General features: G+C 51.2%; 1 protein-coding gene across 1 annotated transcript in view; it reads left to right on the plus strand.

Moving 5' to 3' along the window:
• Positions 1–12,480, plus strand: part of HTRA1 (HtrA serine peptidase 1) — a 60,547-nt gene extending 48,067 nt beyond the window's left edge. Inside the window, 6 exon segments of the mRNA XM_003133208.4 lie at positions 2,182–2,376; positions 3,607–3,639; positions 5,958–6,072; positions 6,662–6,719; positions 9,851–9,946; positions 11,767–12,480. Coding sequence (XP_003133256.3) covers positions 2,182–2,376; positions 3,607–3,639; positions 5,958–6,072; positions 6,662–6,719; positions 9,851–9,946; positions 11,767–11,935 — 666 coding nt within the window. The 3' untranslated portion in view covers positions 11,936–12,480.

Raw genomic sequence — 16,376 nt, forward strand, 5'->3', positions numbered from 1 at the left:
AGGCCATGCTGAGCTCACTGGCGTGCTTCTGGATGAGCTCCGGGAGTGGGGACTACAGGCCTGCCCCCACCCCCAGAGCTGTACCATGCCCTCCAGCCTCTGGCATCCCCAAGGGCAAAGGCTCACTGTCACGGCAGACCTGCGCCACCAGCCTTCTCCTGGGAGGAGGGCTGGGTGACACGACTACTTGGTGGGAGTTCAGTTGGTGGGGTTTCCCCCGCTGAGTGTGCACAGACCCCAGGATTAATAACACTAACTGACACGTCGGATGCCTACAGCTCCCACTCGTGTGATGCTCAACCGAGCCAGGCACCAAAGAGCAGTTTAACTTTTTGTCTTTTTTTTTTTTAGGGCTGCACCTGTAGCACATGGAGGTTCCCAGGCTGGGGGTCTAATCAGAGCTGTAGCTGCGGACTACACCACAGCCACAGCCACGCCAGATCCTAGCCACGTCTGTGACCTACACCACAGCTCATGGCAATGCTGGATCCTTAACCCTCTGAGTGAGGCCAGGGATTGAACCTGCAACCTCATGGTTCCCAGTCAGATTCGTTTCTGCAGCGCCATGACGGGAACTCGAAAAGAGCAGTTTAGATCTTAAGTCATTTCATTTTCACTACAAACCAATGAGATAAGTGTGCTACGTTATGCCTGTCTTTCAAATGCGAACACTGAGGACTAGAGAGGCTGAGCTCAGACCAGATCTAATCAGGTCGCCTGGCCCCAGGTCTGTGCTCTTGACCGTGGAGCTGCCTAGGCCTCTCAGTATCATGACCCAAGGGGCACTTCTCCCATCGCGACCCCTTCAAGTTTCATGTCTTTGAGGCTTTCTTCAGATCCCTTCTTCTTCCATGAGTTTTCTCACCCAGCAAGTACCTGATTGGTGTCTTTCTGATTTGGGGTCAGAGGGGGACTTTGTGGCTCGGTACCTTGTAGTGGTGGAGAGTCTGGGTTCGAGGTTGCCGGTTTAAATCCCTGGTGGCGGCAGGTCACCCCGTTGCTTGAACCTCAGTTTCTTCATCTGTTCAGTGGGCACAGTGATCCCTCCATCTCATCAGCTGGTGTCTGCTCCATCCCTGGCGCAGGAGATGCTCAAGTAACCCCCGGCCCCTTTCCCCTTTCCTTCTTTTTCGAGGTGGGCAAACACGAGTCCTCTGCCACTGCAATTAGCACGAAACCTGGGCTAGGTCTTGGCCTTCCAGGCTGGTCCACACTGTCTGAAGCAGCTGCTCGTTTTGACTCAGGAAACAAAGGCGAAAGGAACGTGGAGGCAGGCTTGGCTCCGGGGAGGAAGGGAGGGAGGCGAGCCGAGAGCCTTCCCGTACGGAAGCCCAGCTCTCCTCAGCCCTGGTGACGCGAGCTGGCTTTAATTTGTCCAGTCTTGGTTTGAAGAGTGGTCTGGGGCTCCTGACTCTGCCCAGCCTTCCCAGGGCCCTGGGCTGAGTCAGGCCTTGCTGGGTGAACCAGCGGCTCTGGCCCCGGGGGCAGAGGTGGTTGATGGAAGACCTTTCCAGGCAAGGAGAGAGCCACCTCTTGGGTCTTGGGGCATCTGGGTCTTGGCATCTCGGGGTCCTGGATGCCTTGTGGCCCTGAACCCCATCCATGCCCCTGCCCTAGGACTGCATGGGCATAGCAGAGACGCACAGAACTGAGTCAGGGCAGCTTCAAACCTGCAAAGCTCCCGATTCTCCTGGGCTGGGCCGGGGGGGTGGGGGGACTGCTGACCCTGGTGGGGGCAGAGCCCCTCTTTCCCCTCCACCCAGGGGGGTGTGAGCTCGGGATCCTTGCCTGCAGCTTATCTCTTTGAGACCACTGCCGTCAGGCTTGCCCCCCCCTCTAAATCTGTCCCCCTGGGTCTCCTGGTCTCAAGGCTTTAGAGTAATTCAGGGCTGAGAGCTTCGAGATGTGCTGAGACCCCAAGTTGGCCTCCGCTTTCCTTCCCACATCCTCCCTGGCCGGCGGCTTCCGTGCTCCCTTGACCCGCAACGGCTTACGCCGCCTGGGTTATCTCGGGCAGGAGGGACGTCCCTCCTTGGCGGGAAGGGATGCTCGGCCTGACTCGGTTTCCTGAACGACCTGGTGAACATGAGTGGCCCCCGCTGCTTGGCATCCTCGCCATCACTGCGTCAATTCCTTCTGCTGACTTCCCCAAACGTGGCAACGCCAACCTTGTGTTTCCAGGGAAAGCTGCCCGTGCTACTGCTTGGCCGCTCCTCCGAGCTGCGGCCGGGGGAGTTCGTGGTCGCCATCGGAAGCCCGTTTTCCCTTCAAAACACAGTCACCACCGGCATCGTCAGCACCACCCAGCGCGGCGGCAAAGAGCTGGGGCTGCGGAACTCGGACATGGACTATATCCAGACAGACGCCATCATCAACGTGAGCCCGTCTGCTGCCCCTGCTGGGGTCCGAGGGGGTCGGGGGGAGATTTTGGAAAGCCAGGCTGGACTGAGGAACCAGGGGTTGGGTCAGCATCCCGGGGTCAGGGAGGTGGCTTCCAGGGGGTTCCCTCTGAACTTGTAAAGCAGACGATGCAGAGGGCCGGTCTCAGCCTGCCAGCCATCTCCAGGGACTCCTGTGACAGCCCCTTGAGATTTGCCCAAGTCTGCAGCCTGGAGGCGTTCTCTATCCTCCCCCTCAATGCTCAGCTGCCCCTTGCTGGAGCCGTTTGTGCAGCTTGTGGCCAGAGGGTCGCTCACCCTGGCACAGGGTCTCTAGCCCCCAGAGGCATCTGCACGGCCTTGGGGAGCAGTCTGTGCAGCAGCCCCCCGCCCCTGCCATTCAGTGTCTAATGAGGTCAGGGTTTATCCCACACAGTCTCATCCATGGAATCTTTTTCAAGTCACATTTTTCCACTTCAGCTGTGTCCCCATAGGATTGACGTCTCGAGAAAGCATTTCCCCCACATCTGTGTCATAAAGAAGCAGCACAGCGTGTTTTGTGCACTTGCTGGCTCTGCTCGGTTTTATTCCCAAACTTTCTCTCGTGATCTGGTGTGAAGTCATGGAAACAGCACACACGATGTGGGTTTCCAGCCCCAGCAGCAAAGTTGGGGTCACAGAGGTTGGGGGTATGTTGTGGATTTAAAATGCTGTGATCCTGGCGCAGATGGGCAGCCAGCCTGTTGCCAAGAGAAAGAAGATGTGGTGGTTGTTTTAGGGGGTTCAGAGCTGGCCTCTGGGCTTCAGAGCAAAGTTAGGGAGCGATCCCATTAAGGGCACATCTAAAAATTTCTGAATATTGGAGTTCCCATCATGGCTCAGTGGAGGTGAATCTGACTAGTATCCATGAGGACGCAGGTTCAATCCCTGGCCTCGCTCAGTGGGTAAAGGGTCCAGTATTGCTGTGGCTCTGGCTTAGGGCACCGGCTGCAGCTCCAATTTGACCCCTAGCCTGGGAACCTCTATATGCCGTGGGTGCAGCCCTAAAAAGACCAAAAAAAAAAAAAAAATCTGAACATTGTTAGGGTCCTTTTTGTGCAGCAAAATATTAGGTTGACAGGAACAAATCTCAGGAAAGAACTTGCACTCAGGACCCGCCAGGCAAGGAAGTAGATTGGACCATGTAATGACATAAACGCATAACCTTATAATTTCTGCTTAATTTCAGTATGGAAATTCCGGAGGCCCATTAGTAAACCTGGTAAGACCTTTTAAATCTCTATATACATGCTTTTTCTCCCCCCTGCCCTTTTGGTTTCTTTTCAGACAGGAACTTGCCAAAGCACCTTATCGAATCCTTTTAAAGTGAAATCTGTGACTGTGCTGTACGTTGCAAATCACCCTTCTTATCTTTTCTGGAAAGAGTAAGGCAGGCTGGAGCTTGGGTTGGAAATGTCACGCCAGCCGACATGTCTGTGTTTGAGAGTTGGGAGTAAATGCATTGGAATTCAGGTCCAGTCCAGGAGCAGCGAAAGGAGCAGGTCTTTATTTCGAAGGTGTCAGCAGTTCTGGCCTGTCCCCAGGCCGCCAAGGAGCTGGCTTGGCTCATCCACAGTCTTTGTCTTGGCCACAGGCCCTCCCCTAAGACCTGGCTGGGGCGAGGAGTTACCCCTCTCAGAGATGACAGCTAAGTTTATATTTGAATACGTGAGCATAAAAAGGGAAGCCTTCGAATCAGACGGTCAGGGAGTTCCCGTTGTGGCTCAGTGGTAACAAACCCACTAGGATCCACGAGGATATGGGTACGATCCCTGGCCTTGCTCAGTGAGGTAAGGATCCCGTGTTGATTCAAGCTACAGCGTAGCTTGCAGATGCAGCTTGGATTCTGTGCTGCAGCTGCGTCCCCCCCACCCCCGAAATAAAAATAAAGAGAAAGATCCTGAATTACATGCTCAGTATTCTGTAAACTTTAAAAAAAAAAAAATTTCCTCCTCAAAATCAGACTGTGAGAGCCAGGGGCAGGCCAGGGTCAGCTACCCTGTCATTTACAGATGATGAAATGGGGGCCGTGTTTAGCAAAGCCCAGGATCCCTCGGAGTCAGAGCTGAATTCTTGGTGCTGTGGGAAGTGTGCAAGGAGTGACTTATTCTCTCCTGGCAGTTTTCCCTTCTAACCCCAAATGCAACAGTCCTTTAACATAGTATGCAGAAGAGGGAGCTCCCATTGTGGCGCAGAGAAAATGAATCTGACTAGTATCCATGAAGATGCGGGTTCGATCCATGGCCTTGCTTAATGGGTCAGGGATTTGGCGTTGCTGTGAGCTGTGGTATAGGTCGAGAATGAGACTTGGATCCCTCATTGCTGTCGATATGCTATAGACCGGCAGCTGCAGCTCCAATTCAACCCCTAGCCTGGGAACTTCCATATGCTGCAGGTGCGGCCCTAAAAAAAAAAAAAGGCAGAAAAAAAAAATAGTGTGCAGAGTAATGGTTGGGTGGCATGAGGCGGCCTGGGATTATTTCCTATGGTGTGGCCTCTTCTCAAACTGTGAATCTATCTTGAATCAAGCACGCCCTGTAGACAGGCTTCCCTGTGATATAAAGCTCATCTGTGACCAGCAGAGGAAATGAGATGCCGTCGTGGGCCCTCTGCCCCCACTTAGCCCCCTGCAGTGGCCCTGAGGCTGCTCGGAGATGAGACTTTTTTTCCCTGGTGACAAGCGAGTCCAAGTGCTCAGGTCGTTTTCCTCCCAGCATCAGCAGAGGAATCCTAAGATCCTTGGAAACAGGAGAAGCAGAAGGGTGTGGACAAGCACCTCAAGGACTTTGGGGTTTTTGGAAACATATTCCCTGTCCAAGAGCAAAGGTGCATTTTAAAACTGTCTGGGGCATTCCCGTCATGGCTCAGTGGCTTTAGAACCTGACATAGTGTCCATGAGGATGTGGATTCGATCCCTGACCTCACTCGGTGGGTTAAGGATCCGGTGTTGCCGCAAGCTGCAGTGTGGGTTGCAGACACAGCTCATGGCTTGGATCCTGTGTTGCCATGGCTGTGATATAGGCCGACAGCTGCAGCTCTGATCGGACCCCTGGCCTGGGACCCTCCATGTGCCACAGGTGCAGCTGTAAAAAGAAAAAAATGACAAAACCAAAAACTACCTGGGAGTCCCTTGTGGCACAGCAGGTTAAGGATCTGGCATTGTCACTGCAGTGGCCTGGGTCACTGCAGTGGTGCGGGTCCAATCCCTGGCCTGGGAATTTCCATATGCCATTGGCTTGGCCATACGCACAGGTGCGCGCACACACACACACACACACACACACATGCACACACACTGTCTATCTGATGCTGTGCTGAGATCCGAGTCTGGAGAGGGTGTCCATTCTTTCTGCTGAGCTCGGCTTTGCTTCGCAGGTGAGGCCTCTCTCTCTGTGACCCAGGAACCCCCTCTCTCCAGCTTCCCCCCCGACCCCACTCATTCTCTGAAGAAGCTCCAAGGCTTCATTCCCATGCACATTCTCCATTCTCTTTTGGGGAAGCTTCACGGATTCAGTAAGCTGTCTCCATCTTGCTTTTCAGGACGGTGAAGTGATAGGCATTAATACTCTGAAAGTGACAGCTGGAATCTCCTTTGCAATTCCATCCGACAAGATTAAAAAGTTCCTAACGGAATCCCACGACCGACAAGCCAAGGGTAAAGCAAGACCCAGGGAGCTGTTGGGAGATTTAGGCTTGGGGCTTGGCTGCCCCTTGGGGACGCGGGGCAGGGAAAACACAGCCCTGCATGTTGAGGAATGCATGCGGTTCAGCCCCTGCTACGAGGGTGTGGATGTCTGAGTCTTTCTTGGCCTCTGATCGTGAACATCTCATACGTACCAGGCACGATCCTAGGTGACTTCTGTACAGCATTTCACTCCATTTTTTCATTCTCTCATTTAATTCCTTTGCCTGAGTATCTGGGAATTATATCCCATTTTACTGATGAAAAAACTGAGATTCAGCAAGCTCATTCATTCCACAAATGTTTATTGACCCATCACCTCAAGGTCAGGCTGGGGGTTTAAGGCTCAACAGGGTCCCTTGCAGGTGGGATGTTTAGCTTCTAGCTGGAGGAGGGAGGGGGCAGATGGGGGCCCCAGTCAGTTTTGAACCACAACCAGAGTACATCCTCCTCTGGCCCTGAGTTTACGCTAAAACTAGGGGATTGAACCCATGGCTCCTGGTGTCCCCGATACAGCCACCAACGGGGCTGACCTTCTGTTATCCTTCTGTTGTCACACCAGGCAAAGCCATCACCAAGAAGAAGTATATTGGCATCCGAATGATGTCACTCACGTCCAGGTGCGTACAGGACATCCGTGTATGTCTGGGTCCTTAAGTCTAAAACAAACCTGATGAGGAGTTCCCGTTGCGGCTCAGTGGGCGACAAGCCCGACTAGCATCCACGAGGACACGGGTTCGATCCCTGGCCCAACTCAATGGGTTAAGGATCCTGCGTTGCTGTGGCTGTGGTGTAGGCCGGCAGCTGTAGCTCCAATTGGCCCCCTAGCCTGGGAACCTCCTTATTCCAAATGCAATAGTTTGCATCTACTAATCCCTAAAAAGCAAGTAAATAAATAAATAAGATAAAACCTGAATAGCACAGACAACTCTACCCAGCATTCTGTGGTAATCTATATGGGCAAAGAATCTGAAAGAAGATGGATGTGTTTATATGTATAACTGAATCACTGTTGTACAGCAGAAATTGTCACAACCTTGTAAATCAACTGTGCTTCAATAAAGCTTAAAAAATAGAATAAAAAGAAACAAACAAACTACCAAAACCCCCTGATCTACGGGCACCTCTGAAAGGGAAGCCTTACTCTGGCTCAAGACAGCTCGGTTTCTGCTTAAAGTTAGGTAGCGCTAGGAAGGAGGGGAGGGCCTGTTAGCCTTGGCCTCTTGTTTTATCCTTCATGTTTGTTTGGGGGCTCTGAGCAGGTTCTTCCTTCTGGAAGGTTCTGCTCTTCTTTGAAGACAGGTCCAGGAGCAGGGGTGTTGCTCTCTCCCTCATGTCTTCTTTTCACCACTTGCTCTGTTGAAACCCGCATTCCAGGAGGGCCCCACGCACCTTCCCCCACCCAGAGCGCTGCCTTGCCTTAGCTCTGCCGCCTGTGGGCTGGGGCTCCTGGCATGCCAGCCAGGCCAGCATGACTGATGGGCTTGTTTTCCCGAGCTGCTGGAAGTCGTGGTATGTGGCTGCCAGGCTCATAACTTACTGGTGTTTTTAACCTCGATGAAAAAAATCTGGTATAATTGTAGGCGTCTGGGTACCTAAGGGCCTGGTTGAAACTGCTGTGGGTAAAGTGGGCAAAGAGCAGAAAATATTAATACAGATATTAACATATTAATACAGATATTAACATATTAATGCAGATATCAACATATTAATACAGATATCAACATATTAATACACATGTTAACATATTAATTAACATATTGATTATCCTGGGTAATTAGCTATCAATTAATGGTGAACAGATGACTCTAGTGTAGACACATATTAATGAATAGTGGTGCCTTTCTTAGCTGGTTTGCCAAAACTGAAATGTGTTTTTTTTTTTTTTTTTCCAATTTACAATGTTCTGTGAATTTCTGCTTACAGTAAAAGGACCCAGTTATACATATATATACATTCTTTTTTCTCACATTATCTTCCATCACATTCCATCACAAGTGATTGGCTATTGCTCCCTGTGCTATAGAGCAGGATCTCATTGCCCACCCATTCCAAATGCAATAGTTTGCATCTACTAACCCCAAACTTCCAGTACCTCCTACTTCCTCCCTGTCCCCTTGGCAACCACAAGTCTGTTCTCCAAGTCCATGAGTTTGTTTCTTTTCTGTAGATAGATTTATTTGTGCCATATATTATATTCCAGATATAAGTGATATCCATGGTATTTGTCTTTTTCTGACTTACTTCACTTAGTATGAGAATCTCTAGTTGTATCCATGTTGCTGCAAATGGTTTTATTTTGTTCTTTTTTATGGCTGAGTAGTATTCCGTTGTGTATACGTACGACACCTTAATCCATTCATCTGTCAATGAACATTTAGGTTGTTTCCATGTGCCTCTTGTGAATAGTGCTTCAGTGAACATCGGGGTGCATGTATCTTTTTGAATGAAAGTTTTGTCTGGATATATGCCCAGCAGTGGGACTGCTGGATCATATGGTAGTTCCGTATTTAGTTTTCTGAGGTACCTCCACATTGCTTTCCATAGTGGTTGTACCAATTTAATTCTCACCAACAGTGTAGGAGGGTTCCCTTTTCTCTACACCCTCTCCAGCATTTCTTATTTGTAGACTTATTAATGATGCCCATTCTGACAGTTATGAGATTGCAATCTATGTTGCTGCAATTGCAGTTTTGCTTTGCATGTCTCTAATAATTAGTCTCGCTTGAACCTCTGAGAGGTGGAGGCGTGGTGAAGGGAGATAGGCCCTGGGGTCCAGCTTCCTGGGTTTTCATCCCAGCTCTGCTACCTCCTGGCTTGTGACCTTGAGGTGACATGACCCCCAAGGGCCTCAGTTCCCTCCTGGCCAGGATGAGGCTAACAGTGCAGGCATGTTGGTGCGGAGGGAGCACTGAGTGATTTAATACATGTCAGCGCTTGGATGAAGGGTGGTGGCCGTGGTCACTGCCCACAGTGATGCTACCTGCTACTTATCACCTGCTTGCTCAGTGCTGGGCACTGGGTCAGGTGCTCTACCTAGATGACCTCATCTTGATCCTCAGGACAACCATCCCGTGTCATTATCCCTGGTTTCACAGGTGAGAAAACTAAGGCACAGAGAAGTTTAGCAACTGCCTAAGGTCTTACAGTTAAAAAACGGCAGACTCCCTGGCCCAGGAACTTCCATATGCTCTGGGTACGGTCATTAAAAAAAAAGTGACAGGAGTTCCCATCGTGGTTCAGTGGTTAATGAATCCAACTAGGAACCATGAGGTTGCGGGTTCGATCCCTGGCCTTGCTCAGCGGGTTAAGGATCCGGCGTTGCTGTGAGCTGTGGTGTAGGTTGCAGACGTGGCTCGGATCCTGTGTTGCTGTGGCTCTGGGGTAGTCTGGCGGCTACAGCTCCAATTCGACCCCTAGCCCTGGGAACCTCATATGCCGCGGGAGTGGCCCAAGAAACAGCAAAAAGACCGAAAAAAAAAAAAAAAAAGTGACAGAGCTGGGCCTCCCAAAGAGACCCATTGCTGTATTGTCCTGATCTCTTAAGTGGGAGCTACTACCAATTAAATAATAATAAGGATAAAACACTTCCCTTGCTCTTATACAATCTTTCACTCTAGTGAGCAGGCAATTTCAAGAAGGATCGAAACCCTGGAGGAGTTTGGTGTTAGAATCAGGGGCAGGAGGAGAAACGAGCTAGGTGCCCCGTCTCAGCAGCAGTGTTAACACGGGTGCTCTTTCTCCCGAGCAGCAAAGCCAAAGAGCTGAAGGATCGCCACCGAGACTTCCCAGATGTGATTTCAGGAGCGTATATCATTGAAGTAATTCCTGATACCCCTGCAGAAGCGTGAGTTAAAATTATTTCCTAATATCCTTGTGTTTCCTGGAGGTAGCAGGGTGGGGAGGCAGGGGCTGTTGTTTTCACATCAGCTCAGGTGATGGTGAGGGCCCCTTGACAAAATGGTCAGACATCCTTAACCAGTCCTGCCAATCAGATCTTCCCACCTGGTTCAGCTCAGGACTCATCAGCAAAAGGGTGGTTCCTGTCTTCAAAAGTCCTCTTCCGGAGGGGTATCAGATGGACAGAGCAATATTAGACTTGCGAGTCTCTAGGACAGGTCTGGTTGGGGAAAGAGGGTTTAAGGAGCATTGTCCCTGAGACCTTGGGCAACGGTCCCATTCTGGGCTGCTGGATACATCTCATCCTGAAGCCGCATCTAATTATGTTGTTATTGCTCAGGCCATACTTGTCCACATCTCTAGAAAAATAACCTAGGGAACATCAAAGTAAAATAAAAGAAGCAGCCCAGGAGTTCCTGCTGTGGCACAGTGGGATCAGTGGTGTCTCTGCAGTGGCAGGGACATGGGTTCAATCCCTGGTCTGGTGCCGTGGGTTATGGATCCAGTGTTGCTGAAGCTGTGGTGTAGGTCACAGCTCCAGCTTGATCCCTGACCTGGGAACTCCAAATGCCATGGGGAAGTGGAAGGAAGGAAGGAAGACAGACAGACAGAAAGGAAGGAAGAAAAAAGTAGTACAATTAACAATTAGGGTTTGTTACCTTTATCAACAAATATCCAGAGAGAAGTGCTAGACCAGAGAAGGGCCAGCAAACTGTTTCCTGGGGGCCAAATCTACCCTGCTGTCTACTTTTGGGCTAAGGATTGATTTTGCATTTCTAAATGATTGAAAAAGTTTTAAAAAGAACAGTGTCTTAGAACATGTGAAAACGATATGAAATTCAAGTTTCAGTGTTACATAAATGAAATTTTACTGGACCAAGGCCATGCCCAGTCGATGACATGTTGTCCATGGTGACTTCTGAACTGCAGTGGCAGAGTTGGGTTGTTGTGACCGAGACCATCTGGCCTGCAAAAGCCTAAAATATTTCCTATCTGGCCATTTATAGAACAGGTTTGCCAGCCCCCGGGGTAAACCATTCAAGACAATAACAGCTTATTGGACAGTGTCACACAGAAGAGCTAAAGTTACAGCAAAATGCCGCAAAGCAAGGGTCTCACGGTAGACCCATCAGCCATCCTTGTAGGAGCTGCTCTCTGAGTTGTGACACTCCTCACAAGCAGTTTGGCCAAGGTCATGGTAGATGGTGGATGTTACATTCTCATGCCCTTCAGGGTCAGTCTGTGATAAGATTATGCAAGTGCTTGTAGGCTTTTCTGCGGTTGATGGTTTGGCCTAAAAACCTCAAAAGGAAGGAGTTCCCATCGTGGCGCAGTGGAAACGAATCTCACTAGTATCCATGAGGATGCAGGTTCGATCCCTGGCCTTGCTCAGTGGGTTGAGGATCCGGCATTGCCGTGAGCTGTGGTGTAGGTTGCAGATGCAGCTTGGATCTGGCGTGGCTGTGGCTGTGGCTGTGGCGTAGTCCAACCACTACCCCGCCGATTCTCCCCCTTGCCTGGGAACCTCTATATGCTGTGGGTGCGGCCCCTCCCCATAAAAACCCCCCAAAACACCTCAAAGGGAAATAAGGCAACCCATTGGTGGTTCAAGCCATTCTCACATAAGATAACCACCACCCCACCCTGTTTGCTCTGGGCTTTTAGGTTCTAAACTGTGCCTCTGTCAGTGGGACGTTGATCACTTTTCAGGGCAGTTAGCGCGGGAGGCCTGGGACCCTGACAACTGCCTTTCCCTTTGTGTTGCAGCGGTGGGCTCAAGGAAAATGATGTCATCATCAGCATCAACGGCCAGTCGGTGGTCTCCGCCAACGACGTCAGCGACGTCATTAAGAAGGAAAGCACCCTGAACATGGTGGTCCGCAGGGGCAACGAAGATGTCATGGTCACCGTGATTCCCGAAGAAATCGACCCGTAGGCAGAGGCATGAGCTGGACTTCATGTTTCTCTCAGAGACTCTCCAGGGGACGATGCGTGATGCCTCTGGGCTGGTGGCTCCGGAAGCGCAAGACTTTGGACCGCCTTGTTGCTTGTTCAGCACAAACCCTCTGGCCGATCGACTCCTTCTCGATAGTCCGCAGGCAAAGCGAGTGTAAGGTTGTAGATGCGCAGGCAGAGCCCGCCCTTCTGTATCCTATGTATGCAGTGTGCTTTCTCCCGCCAGCTTGGACTGTTCCGGCTCGGACAGTCGACGTCTGTCTCCTCCTTTAACTGAGTCATCATCCTAGTCCAGCTAAGGCTGTTGCTGTAAAGCATAGATAAGAGGAAGGTCCCGTGGGAGCCAGAATGGTACCAGGCGTGCTTATGCTTTCCTTCGAGTCCGCACCCAGAGGAGGGCGATGCCGAGACCCAAGGGAGGGCGAACGCTGGCTCCCAAGATGGCCAAGGTTGCCTCTTTTAGGAACCTCTTCAGGACTGGGGAGCACCATGACTTGGAGTTTGAGCTATTAAAATACTTCTTCATACTTTTCTCTCTGGTGTCCTTCTTTCCCGGGAACAGCCGGTTGCAGTATCTTGGAATTGATTATAGTGCCGGTGGGCTCCTCATTAAACCATATGGTCCACGCGGGTGGAGCTTGGATCCCACCTGTTCTTTCAGAGTCCTCCCGGGGATTCGACAGGCCTGGGAGCACTGTGCTGGTCCGCCCCCAGCTTCATGAAACAGGCCTTGAGCACACTTGCACTGGAAACTGGAGCTTTTCAAACTAAAGAGACCCCCACGTATCATGCAATCAGCAAAGATTTTCTGGACCTTGGCTCTGGGCCAGGCAAGGCACTGGGCTAAGTGTGCAGGGGTGAGTGCAGAGCAGGACCTCAGAGTTTTGGTTGAGAAAGATGGTTCAGGAGACCAGGACGTGAGCCCCAAACAGTCCTAAGTCTTCAAGTACAGGCCGAAGCCGATTCTGGTTGTCTTGGGGTCTGAATTAGAACTAGACCTTAAGCCTTGGGGGAGTTGAAGCAGGGCTCCTCTGGATGTGTCCTTGAAGGGTTAGAATCTTAAATAGCTGTGGGCCTCTCTAGCTCCCTGAAATCTAGGAGTTTGGGAAGCTGGACCCAAGAAGATGTTTGCAGCACTTTTAACTTGGAGTTTGCACAGGTCCAGGGTTTGTGGGGGAGCGCACAGCGCGGAGGAGGCTGAGGGCTTTCTCAGTGTCAGCAGTCAAAACGGGGGCCCTGGACAGGATATAGAGTCAGTTCTGCAGACCAAGAGCTTCATTCATCCTTCCTCCACCGCTAGATGTCAAAGGTCAGCCCGAAACTGGGGAGGCTGGGGAGAGCCAAAGGCCTAAGGGAGACGGAGGAGCAGCAAGGCCAAGCCCTCGCCAGTAGCCAGTTCTCAGTATCCTCGGCAGCTGGGCAGCTCGGGTTCTGTTGAAGCCGGCACGTCCCTTTCTTTGCTCTCGGCTTCGATGACCTTGTAGAGTCAGGAAGGAGCCAGCAATGCTTTCTCTCCTGGCCTGGGTTTTGCGTCCCCTCCCTCCTCTTTAAAGGTGGTGACTCAGAGTGGCGCTCGGCTTCAAGGCTTCGTCCTGAGATGTTTCACCCAGGGACCTGCCCCTTTGGTGGTCCCCGGGGCTGAGGCGCTGTCCCAGCGGGGAGGATGTGCTGGGTGGCACTGAGGGCAGAGCCAGCCCGGCCCCAGCCCATCTTGCCACCACCTGTCCTCTGCTCAGGAGATCACAGGTGGTTCCTCTGGAAGGAGTCAGCCTGGTGACAGACAGGCCTGAGTTCTCTATAAACACTCAGCAACATCCCCCAGGGCTGGGTGGGGTCGAAGTTTTCCCTGCATATGTGGCGACACACAGGGCTGCGGAGAGGACAGTTTGGTACAATGTGTGGATATAGCTGCACTAACCTGTGGGAACCTGTGTCCTGGGGCTGGGGTGCCGGGGGCTGGGGGGGCTGCTTACCCAGCACCCCCATGCATCCTTTAAGCTTTCACAGGACCTCTCAGGACAGATGTTTCTTCTTCCTGCTTTGGGCCATGACAGAGGTCTTTGCAACGGGAATGAGCCTTAAAACCTGGGAGGCTGCAGTTCCTGTTGTGCTCAGTGGTAGCAAACAAAACTAGTATGCATGAGGATGAGGTTCGATCCTTGGCCTCACTCAGTGGGTTAAGGATCCAGTGTTGCCATGAGCTGTGGTGTAGGTCACAGACAGCTTGGATCTGGCATTGCTACGGCTGTAGTATAGGCTGGCAGCTGTAGCTCTAATGGGACCTAGCCTGGGAACTTCCGTATGCTGCAGGTATGGCCCTAAAAAGTAAAAAGCAAACAGGAAGAAACCCTGGGAAGCTGAGCTGACTTGAAAGTGCGTGGCTTGGAGTTCCCGACGTGGCTCAGTGGTTAACAAACCTACCAGCATCCATGAGGATGCAGGTTCAATCCCTGGCCTCGTTCAGTGGGTTAAGGTTCTGGCGTTGCCATGAGCTGTGGTGTAGGTCGCAGATCCCACATTGCTGTGGCTGTGGCGTAGGCTGGTGGCTACAGCTCCTATTTGACCCCTAGTCTGGGAACCTCCATATGCTGTGGGTGCAGCCCTAAAAACACACACACACACACACACACACACAAAAAAAAAAAAAAAAAAAAAAAAAAAAGAAAAGAAAAAAAAGAGCATGGATTTGAGGGCTAGGTGGACCTGGGTTCACTACTGTCTGCGTCTTACTGGCTGTGCGAACTTTATTATTATTGTTATTATTATTCTATTATTTGCTTTTTCACCTCTGCCCACAGCAAGGCAGGATCTGAGCCACGTCTGCAACCTATACCACAGCTTATGTCAATGCCAGATCCTTAACCCCCTGAATGAGGCCAGGGATCGAACCTATATCCTCATGGATGCTAGTTGCATTTGTTACTGCTGAGCCACAATGGGAACTCCTGTGTGACCTTTAAATAGTTACTTAACCACTCTGTGCCTCTTTCCCATCTCTAATATGGAGATAACAGTACCTACTTCTCATGACTGTTGTGGGGATTAAATGAGCTAATACATGGCATATGGTGAGCACTCAATAAATACTAGCAACATATATGTTAACTATTTTTGAGCCTCAGTTTCCTCTTGTGTATATTGCAGAATGATAATAATGTCCCCTTGCACTGGGTTGGAAGGTTAATCCCGATGGCATGTGCCACTAAGTTAATACAGCTGTTACTGTTTTGGTTGTCATTAGCCCGCCACTCTTCTGGTCCTCAGTGACGCAGTAGCTGACATCTGCTGGGTGTTTGCTGTGTGCTGAGCTTCTTACTTTTATTAGCTGGCAGTTCAGTTCTCCGATAAGCCCTGGGGTGGCCGCAACGTTTACCCCTTTGACAGGTTGAAGAAGTGGCCACTCAGAGATTAGGCATCTTGCTCAAGTAACAGAGCTAATAAGTGAGCTAGGATTTAAGCCCAGGCTTCTGAGGCGAGGGCTTTGGTACAGTGCCATCGACTCCTCTGTACCTTCTTAGGACCAAGGCTGCTGGTCCCTCCATCTCTGTCTCACCTGGGTTCATCTCCACTGCGAGAAGGTGATCCTGGGGGCCTGCGGACTTAACCCCCTGGTCAGTTTGTGGCTTCTCCTGGCCTTTTCGGATCCCTCCACAGCCCCTCCAGCTGGTGGATCAGTGGCTGCGCCTCTTCTCTGCTTCCCGCAAAGCCCTCTCTGCTCACCCAGTCTTACAGTCTCGGCTCCCTTGGCTCCAGTCTGCTGCTTCCAGCTTTTGTGAAACTCTGAGGGACACTGCCAGTCCTGGGGCTGTGTTTCGCCAGCACGCTTGCATCTCCTGACCATGCCGAGGCCCTGAGATGTCTCAAGCGATGCTCTGGCCAGGAGAGGCTCTGAGCACGGAATGGAGGGGACCCTTTGCTCTGCCTTCTGGGCGCAGCTCAGTAGGTGTCGTGCTGGCAGCTCTCTACAATATTCTGCTCTTTTCTGGCTTTATTTCTCCAGTTGCAAATTTGCAAGAATGCAAAGAATGCAAATGGGCATGGTGAAGGGCAGTGTTTTTTTTTGGGGGGGGTTAATTTTTTTTTTTTAAGGGCTGCACCCATGTGGCCTGTGGAAGTTCCCAGGCTAGGGGTCGAGTAGGAAGTACAGCTGCTGGCCTATGCCACAGCCACAGCCACAGCCACATGGGATCCGAGCTGCGTCTGCACCACAGCACACGGCAACACCAGATCCTTAACCCACCAAGAGAAGCCAGGAATTGAACCTGCGTCCTCATGGATACTAGTTGGATTTTTTTCCGCTGCGCCACGCCAGGAACTCCTGGCAGTGTGTGTTTATGAGAACTGACTCCTGGCTTGTCTCCACCTGGTTAACGCTTTAGTCAGGCCTGAGACTTGGATGGAGTGCTCCGATTGGCCGCCAA

The sequence above is a fragment of the Sus scrofa genome, chromosome 14, assembly GCF_000003025.6.
Source record: "Sus scrofa isolate TJ Tabasco breed Duroc chromosome 14, Sscrofa11.1, whole genome shotgun sequence".
Classification (NCBI taxonomy): Eukaryota; Metazoa; Chordata; class Mammalia; order Artiodactyla; family Suidae; genus Sus; species Sus scrofa.